This window comes from Podarcis raffonei, chromosome 5 (genome assembly GCF_027172205.1).
Source record: "Podarcis raffonei isolate rPodRaf1 chromosome 5, rPodRaf1.pri, whole genome shotgun sequence".
Classification (NCBI taxonomy): domain Eukaryota; kingdom Metazoa; phylum Chordata; class Lepidosauria; order Squamata; family Lacertidae; genus Podarcis; species Podarcis raffonei.
In genome coordinates this window covers 11,085,925-11,094,653 of record NC_070606.1, presented here as the reverse complement: position 1 = coordinate 11,094,653, position 8,729 = coordinate 11,085,925, and the positions used below count along the sequence as shown (strand labels likewise).

Below are 8,729 nucleotides of genomic sequence, written 5' to 3'. Positions count from 1 at the left end.
ATTAGTGTCCTGTGATTAAACCAGTATTACTTTTCCATTTTAAGTTATAATTACTTTGAACTACAGCCTCTTGTGTGCAGACTCCCTGCCTAAAATGCTTGTTTCTGCCACCAAAGATTGTTGTTCCATTGCTTCTGCCTTAGTCATAATTTGCCATGATAAACTGATGAAATCCATCTCTCCTTGACTGGTTCAGAACTCTAATCAGCAGTCTGTATTCAGTCTTCCAATTCTGTCCTCCAGCTAGCTATTGTGGCTTGTTGAACATCAAGAAACTCGGTCCATTTCAGAATGAAAGCCTTCTTCTCTACTAATCATTTTCAGGTGTTTAGAAGCAAGTCAGTTGTAGCCGGCTGATCTTCCAGTTCTAGGTCACCAGTATCGGACGACAGTCTGACACATGCGTTAGGCCAGGCTATGCTACTGAAGTCAAAAATCCAAATGCACAAGAGCTACAAAGAAGCTTGCTGAAGAACCCTGCTGAATGCATTAAACCAAGAGGCATTATCTATGCTGGGTTTAAATGAGTTTTTCTTTATTTTAGACAGCCTACATGACAAGTTTTTAAAAACCAATGCCTCCACTCCAATTAATTCAGGGTCAAAATAAATCAAATTAAGCTCAAGATGGCATCAGTCCAGTTTTCAAACAATGCTGAGTCATGATGTTTTGTTGATGAATAAAGAACAGCAGCCAATTATGATGATGATAGATGATCCAGAAGGGTTGGTCTCTTGTTACTGTTAAGAAATTAATGAGAGTTAGCCTATGCTTGTACCAATTCCTTATGTCAGCATTAAATATTCACTCTCTTAAATGTTCTCCCTTATTCAATCTGAGTTGCCACGTTTATCAGGCACACAGAAAGCGCAAGGAAATTGCTGTTGCATCTTTATGCAAGCTAGAGAGCAAAAGTAGTTGTTCCCAGCCTATCAGCAGATGCTTAACATTCCGAACTTGCATCTCAACTCCTTCCCTAAGGCACTGTTTGAGAGGGTACCAGTCTTGATTAGCACCCTTTCATTCACGGAAAGGGGGTAATAGCTTCAACAGCCTATCAAAATACAGCCAATAAATGTTTTGGTTTGATATTAAGCGAAGTGCGGTGGTCAACCAAGCTTTACCCAGAGTAGACTTACTGAAATTAATGAGCATGTCTGGTTAAATACCTCCCAAGATTTAAATCTAGCAACAGCATTTTTTTTTAAAAAAATAACAATCCACACCGTTTGCATTTTCTGTTCTTACCCCTGCCCGCCTGAATGATTTGGTCTTCTATTTAAGCCATTGGCAGGAAAGCCTCAACTTAAAAGAAGCCTACACTTTTCCCACACTCCTGACTAGCTAGCTTAAAAACTGAAGAGCGAACCCAAGCACTTCTTTGGCTGGGGAGTCCAGCCACCATCTTCCCTAAAGAATCTCCCACTAGAAGGGTAGAAAATGCATATGCTAAGCTGTATGGAAGACTAGTCAATAGCTCAATAGTTTGTCTTCTATCAGCATTGTTAACTGAGAAATGAAAGATATTTTTTTAATGGAACTCTGGGGAAATCTAGAAAGTTAAACTAAGAGGCTATTGAACTTGTTCACACACGAAATGAGAATCAAGAGTAAGCAACAAGGTAGCCTAGTTTGTAGAAGACACCAAATTATTCAGGATATTGAAAACCCAAACTGCAAAGAAGTTGAAAAGGGATCCCTCCCTCCCTCCAAGCTAGATAAATAAGCAAAAAAATAAAGGACAATGAAGTTCAGAGTAAGACTTAAAAAACACTGCATTCAGGGCAAATAACCATCCCAGCTTCATACAAACTGATGGGAGAGGAAATTGGCTGTGACTAGCAAAGGATGTGTCCTTTGAGTTGGAGTGGATAGTTTTGAAGTACAGAACTTTAGAACTTCCAGTATCACTGTACCCTTAAGAATTAAGGGTGCAGCCTCACTCACAAAGGTGTACAAACCTCTGGTTGCACAATCTCAAAAAGGATACTACAGAGCTAGGAAAGTTGATAGAAAAGGCGGTATCATTTGGGCTTTTCTTTTTTTCCCATGGAAAACGCAGGAAAGATGTTAGGATTTCAGAGATGAGTGAATGGTGTGGAGAAAGCGTATTTATTTTTTCTCCCTCTTACAGCACAAGTGCTTGGCCACACAATTCATCAGCTGTATGCAGACAAAAGCTACTACTTACAAACACTCTATGAAATTTCCTCCCACCAGATATTATGATTACCAGAAGCTTAGATGGCTTTTCAGGCATGTCCAAAGTCTGTTTTGGGGGCCTAATCCAGCCCCATGCTAGTATATGTCCTCGGGTAAAATCCTAAAAAAGGATTTTTTTTAAAAAAAAAAAAGCTCCACAACTTCAATCCTAAAAAAAAGCTGGTCAGCTCTCACACATATTCACTTCATCAAATCTGGCCCTCTTTGAAAAAAGTTTGGGTACCCCTGGATTAGGTAAACTCCTGAAGCAGATATCAATGGCTATTAAGATGCAATTAGGTAAGTAGAATCTCCAGGTTCAGAGGCAGGCTGCCACAGAACACAAGTTGCTGGGACAACAAGGGTCGTTCCCTCATGTACCTGGCTGGTTAGTTGAAAATGCTGGACTAGATGGACACAGGGTTTTGTTTCTGCAGCAAATCACCCCCCAATTCATCAGCAAGCAAAATTTGAAACCACACAAGATTTTAATCTTGGCAAGTTCTCTCGGGAATTTATACTTACACATTTCTCCATTTCTAATCCATCCTTAAAGAAAATCATATAAGGAGTGATACCATCCTCACGGAAATCCAGCAACGCCACCATTCCATCTGGATTCATGTTCTCGCCTACAAAAAACTTTCAGAAGAAAAAAAAATCTGTTGATGCAACTAAGTTCTTAGAAAGCACTAATATTCACTCACAGAACAATGCACATTTCCTTGGCTCAAGCATCAGGCACTTCCCACAAAATGCCAGTCTTAAAACAAGCAGCAAAAGCTACTTCACAGTATGCAAGTACCAAAAATATGTTACAAAAAAGAGATGAAGCTTTGGAACTTACCTGGTAATTTTTGAAGTTTGCAAGGATATGTTTGACTTGTTCAGCTGCTCCAGTCATGAACGGCTTTACTCTCTCTGGCTTTGTTTCCTCAAGTCTTGCTTTGATTCTAGGGGGAAAACAACAACCATTCTAACACCTGCAATTTAAGAAGTTTGAGGATTGTACCCAAAAGTTTCTAATAGCTGATCTGAAAGGAAAACACTGCATTGCTTTTTACTGCTCCCCTGCATGGATAGTGCTTTACTTTACCTGCCAGTTTTAAATTATATTTCTTGGGAACGTTTTTATTATACACAAGGTCACATAAACTGGCATGGTAAAATATGCCAGCAGATTTCTGTATGCGCCTCCATTGAGGCAACAGTAAAATAGCAGAATAGACAATATTGTATCGAAAGAAGGGGTTGCCTTTGGCCCAGATATCTGGCCTCTAAATATAAAGCAAATGTTGCATCTTATCTGTAATAAGGTAAAGGTAAAGGTACCCCTGCCCATACGGGCCAGTCTTGACAGACTCTAGGGTTGTGCGCTCATCTCACTCTATAGGCCGGGAGCCAGCGCTGTCTGGAGACACTTCCGGGTCATGTGGCCAGCGTGACGAAGCTACCCTGGTGAGGCAGAGCCGCACCCGGAAACGCCGTTTACCTTCCCGCTAGTAAGCGGTCCCTATTTATCTACTTGCACCCAGGGGTGCTTTCGAACTGCTAGGTTGGCAGGCGCTGGGACCGAGCAACGGGAGCGCACCCCGCCGCGGGGATTCGAACCGCCGACCATGCAATCGGCAAGTCCTAGGAGCTGAGGTTTTACCCACAGCGCCACCCGCGTCTGTAATACAGAGCCTTAATAACTCCATGAAGCTACAGCAAGAAGCACAGCCACTGATCAGTTCTGCCAATAGCCAGGATCTTTTGGTTGCACCTCTCTTTAGAGTTCTTTGCATCCCAGCTGGTCCTTTCTGAGAATTTTAAGAGAAAGTGATCGTGTCGCCTTGGATTTCATGATACAGAGGAAAGGGAAAACTGAGTGTAATCGGTCATAGACTTTGAGAAGGCTGATTTCTAGGAGCTTAAGGAACTACTGCAGGCACAGAAAAACTTGGCCCTCCAGATGTTTTGGGACTACAACTCCCATCACCCCTGACCACTGGTCCTCTTAGCTAGGGGTGATGGGCATTGTAGTCCCAAAACATCTGGAGGGCTGAGTTTGCCTATGCCTGAAGTACCGGGTGAGATCTCATGGTCAGAAATAGTCAAGGAAAGGGAGTCTGAGATGGGAGATTGTTAAAGGTGAAATAATGAAGACACAAATGCAGACAATTCCAGAAAGAAAAGCGGGAGGCACCTAAATAAACTTGTGTGGCTTTATAAGAAGCATACACAAGCTTGGTGGATCTGGGGAATGCTGTGGACATAGTGTATCTTGATTTCAGTAATACTTTTGACAAAGTTCCCCATGACATTCTTGTGGAGAAGCTGGTAAAATGTGTAGCTGGTTGACTAACAGAACTCCAAAACTCATCAATAGTTCCTAGTCATCCTAGGAAAAAGTGACGTGGGGTGACAGAGTTCTATCCTTGGCCCACTGTTGTTCAACATCTTTATAAATGACTTTGATGATGGAATTGAGGCAATCTACATCAAATTTGTAGATGATACCAAATTGGGAGGGGTAGCTAATGCCACAAAAGGCAGAATTGGGATTCAAAATGACCTTTGAAGATTGGAGAATTGGGCGCAAAGTAACAAAATGAATTTCAACAGGGACAAATGTAAGGTTCTGCACTTAGGCAGGAAGAATCAGATGCACAAATATAAGATGGGGGACACCCGGCTTACATGTAAAAAAGATCCAGGGCCCAGCAGTATGATGCAGCATAGTGTCTAGATCAAGGGAAGGTATACCACTCTATTCTGCCATAGTCAAACCACACATGGAGTCGTATGTCCAGTTCTGGGCACCACAATTTAAGGATATGTGTGCTGGAATGTGTGCAGAGGATCACATGTCTGGAAGCCAAGCCTTATGAGGAAAGGCTGAGGTACTGCTTACATCAGCAATGCAATCACTATGTGCATTTGTTACCATATCAGAAATGTGGCCTCAAATTAACCTTAAGATTTAGGGTTCTCACTAGTAGCATTTTCCTTTTGACCTCGATGACTTAAACATAATGTACCAAACCTAGTATATTTAAGAGGACATCCTTCAGATATCCAATACTATAATAGGATATGTGGAAAGAAGCAGTATCTTAGCAAAATGTGCATGCAGGTGGTTATGGCTTTAAATTATAGATCTTTCAGAATAAGAGCACCATTGTAATCATCCCAGCAGCTCATCTCCATCAGAAGGCAGTGCTGAAACCTTATGGACATCTTCCAAGAGTGTTTGCTATGTAACCCTCATCATAACTGTCTTCTAGCCTTGAAATGACAGACACCAGGCTAACTTACGCTTTCATGTAGTCCTTGATGTACTTCTTGTAAGACTCTTTAGTGAAGCTTGTTTCCTGAAGGTGGTGGTTCATTACAATGTCAACACCGGTGACAACGGTAGCCTCTGCCCCTTCACCATCTGGACCTTCAGCCGACGCATTTCCACCAATTAAAGCATCATCTATTTCACCTTCTTTCCTGCTCACCATCTAAACCATTCATTGAAGAAAAATACCACCACTGAAAAGCAAAATCTAATTGTAAAATGATCTGCTCCTGTTTATTAATCTACTCAAAGCTTAATAGCAGAGTTTTAAGTCCTGAAACTAGTTCAGTTATGAGCAAAGCTATCCAAGTGGAATTTGTCACAAAAGGGAGAATAAACTGCCCAGAGAATCTTAAATCGGAAGTCTTTATGATTAAGACTCTAATTTTCAAGGTTTTTGAAACACACTAAACCTGCTACTTTTTACTTCTTCCCATTAAAATCAAGGGATTTTAAAACACCACGCCTCAAATTACTCAGTTTGGATGTCACCATTACCACTATGGAGGCTTTATGGATGTGTCAGAGCTTATCTTGCAACCTAGCCCCTCTGAAGTCACTGTGACAACTCTGTTATGAAGGTGACCCATATTGGCATGGTGATGCATAGATTACGAAAGGCTAAAGCACGGATCTCCCCCACTTCAAGTGGGCAGACCAAGCCACTAGCATCAATTACCCCTGACATGGTCGTTGCACAGTAAATGTGAGGTTTGGTCACTTTATGAGTTCATAGAAGGGGCTGAAATTTCCCAGTTTGTCTCAGATATTGCCAAATCCCCCCCCCCCATAACGGAAGTTGATCGAGTGCCTGTGAAGGGTAGCAACTGCTAAAAGAAGGGCCTCATGGTACCAGAGCACAGTTGAACTATACTATAATATAGGGAGGGGCCTGGGAGAGACCAGGGTTCGAACCCCACCCCACCCCACCTACATAAAACGAGTAGATTTACAATCAAAGCCTACCTTCCCTTCCACTTCCAGGCAGAGTCCGCTGGCCACTTCTTTGACCTTGTAGATGTCCGAGAACATCTCGTCTTCTGCGGGCAGAGGAAGGAGGAGAGCGCGTGAGGGGGGCTCCCCATGGTCGGCGGGTCCTTCTCCCTCCCCCAAACCCCACCCTCCTCTCAGGGCTCGCCCCTCTTCCCCTCCCTCCCGGCCTTCCGGTCCAGCCCTTGCCAGGCCCCAGAGGTAGATGCGGCGCCGCCGCCGCCGCCTCCCGGAACGGGAAAAGGCCTCGGGAAAGCCGCGCCGGAAGCCAAGAGGGAACACGCCGGAAGCGCCGCCAAAGGCCTCCAGCCCCACGGCCCCTTCGACAGCCCCGCTCACGCAAGCGCGGTAGCCGCGGCAAAGAGACGCATGCGCAGTGAATAGAATGCCGGGGGGGGGCGCCAGCATTCGCTCCCCCCCCCGCCCCGCGAACCAGTCTCCCTTCCCCCTCTCTTCTGTGCCGCGCAGGCGCAGTGCAGCGGGAGGGCGCGCGAGGTGCCTAGCCCGGGCCGCGGAGCCGCGCAAGCGCAGTAGGGCGCCGCTGTGGGGGCTCCGCGGGGGGCCCGAGCTCGACGGCGCTGAGGGAGATTCGCTTACGGCTGATGCAGTCGCGGTAGATGATCATGGCTGAGGCGTCGTCGGGCGGCGGTGGGTCGAGCGGGCGGGCGGGCGGCCTCGGGGAGCGGAGCGGCTGGGCGGCGACTCCCGGCGAGAGCAAGGAGCGAGGCGGAGAAAGGCCGAGGCGGCGCTGCCACTGAGCTCATATAGCCAGCGGGGCACGTCCCTGCCATCCGTGCGTCACCAATCCCTGCGCTCCCCGCCACGCACGGAGCTGTGACGCAAGCGCGCCCGCAAGTCGCAGGCCCGCCTCCCCGCGCGCACGTAGAGGCAAGAACGGGCAGAGCTGCTCTATGCCGGCCGGAGGTAGAACTTCCCGGTTCCTTCTCCTCCCGCCGCCGCCCATAGGAAACAACGCAGAGGCATAGCTGTCAACTTTCCCCTTTTCTCGCGAGGAATCCTATTCGGAATAAGGGAATTTCCCTTAAAAAATGGGAAACGTTGACAGCTATGCGCAGAGGCGGCGTGGCTGCGGGTTCGCAGCAGCTGGTCCTCGCTGAAACTGAAGCCAAGAGAGGAGAGGAGACCCCTGATTTCAGCCTTAGAGTCGTAGAATCATAGAATTGGAAGGAGTTCCAAGCGTCATCTAGCACAGCCCCCTGCAATGCAGGAATCTCAACTAAAGCATCCAGGACAGATACTATCAAATCTCTACAGTGGTACCTCGGGTTACAGACGCTTCAGGTTACAGGCTTCAGGTTACAGACACTTCAGGTTACAGACTCCACTAATCCAGAAATAGTACCTCAGGTTAAGAACTTTGCTTCAGGATGAGAACAGAAATCGTGCTCCAGTGGCGGCGCGGCAGCAGCAGGTGGCCCCATTAGCTAAAGTGGTGCTTCAGGTTAAGAACAGTTTCAGGTTAAGAACGGGTTAAGTACTTAACCTGAGGTACCACTGTACTTCGAAACCTCCAAGGAAGGAGCATCCACCACCTCCCAAGGGAGGCCTGTTCAAACAGCTCTTCCTCTCAGAATGGTCTTCCTGATATTTAGTTGGAAACTCCTTACTTGTAACTTGAATCCATTGGTTCGGGTCCTACCTGGTCTGGAGCAGCAGTAAGCAAGCTTGCTCCCTCCTCCATGGGACAGCCCTTTAGTACTTGAAGATGGCCATCTCCTCTCAGTCCTCTTCCCCAGGCTAAGCATACTCAGATCCTTCAACTGTTCCTGATAAAGCTTGGCTTTGTTATAAGAATTTTAAGGTCTCAAATATAGAATTAATATTCATAAATGCTCACATATCTAAATATATGAACCATGTGTCTGAAATAGTATGGGAAAGCAATCCTGAAGCCATTTTGACTCTCCCAGTGACCTCAAATATTCCTCTGCAGTAAGGGAGGCAAATGGGGAAAGCCTTACCATTTTTTTCCCCTTGCAAATCCTGTCTTAAGGGCATATTTGTGTATGAATAGGGTGAGCCTGTGACCTGGATTCAGGAGCTAAAGTATTCACCATAACAAAAGAATGCCCAGGCTGCCCAGGTAATGCAATCAGTGACCATTAACAGGTATCCTGGCAGGCAGAATTTCTGCTGTAGACTGCCTCCTTCTGAGATGTATGTAGGATGTATTGAGGGGTGGTCTTGG

General features: G+C 45.8%; 1 protein-coding gene and 1 non-coding gene across 2 annotated transcripts; both read right to left on the bottom strand.

Annotated features, from left to right (window-relative positions):
- Positions 1-514: 514 nt before the first annotated feature.
- Positions 515-7,250, bottom strand: TPT1 (tumor protein, translationally-controlled 1). The gene is made up of 6 exons (XM_053387802.1): positions 7,118-7,250; positions 6,497-6,570; positions 5,503-5,693; positions 3,050-3,155; positions 2,728-2,844; positions 515-740 (listed from the first exon to the last, which is right to left on the bottom strand). Exons 1-6 carry the CDS (start codon positions 7,143-7,145, stop codon positions 738-740), a joined length of 519 nt encoding a protein of 172 aa, XP_053243777.1. The 5' UTR covers positions 7,146-7,250; the 3' UTR covers positions 515-737.
- LOC128414981 (small nucleolar RNA SNORA31) lies at positions 815-945 on the bottom strand. The gene has a single exon (XR_008330785.1). It is a non-coding gene; the product is annotated as a small nucleolar RNA SNORA31 (small nucleolar RNA).
- Positions 7,251-8,729: the final 1,479 nt, after the last annotated feature.

What these genes read in the sequence shown, in the direction of transcription:
- TPT1 (XM_053387802.1), bottom strand. Translation starts at nt 7,145, where the DNA reads ATGATCATCTACCGCGACTGCATCAGCC. An exon ending in CTACCGCGACTGCATCAGCC is followed by an intron (nt 6,571 to 7,117) that starts GTAAGCGAATCT and finishes CTCTGCCCGCAG; the next exon opens with AAGACGAGATGTTCTCGGAC. An exon ending in ATCAAGGACTACATGAAAGC is followed by an intron (nt 3,156 to 5,502) that starts GTAAGTTAGCCT and finishes TTTTCCCCCTAG; the next exon opens with AATCAAAGCAAGACTTGAGG.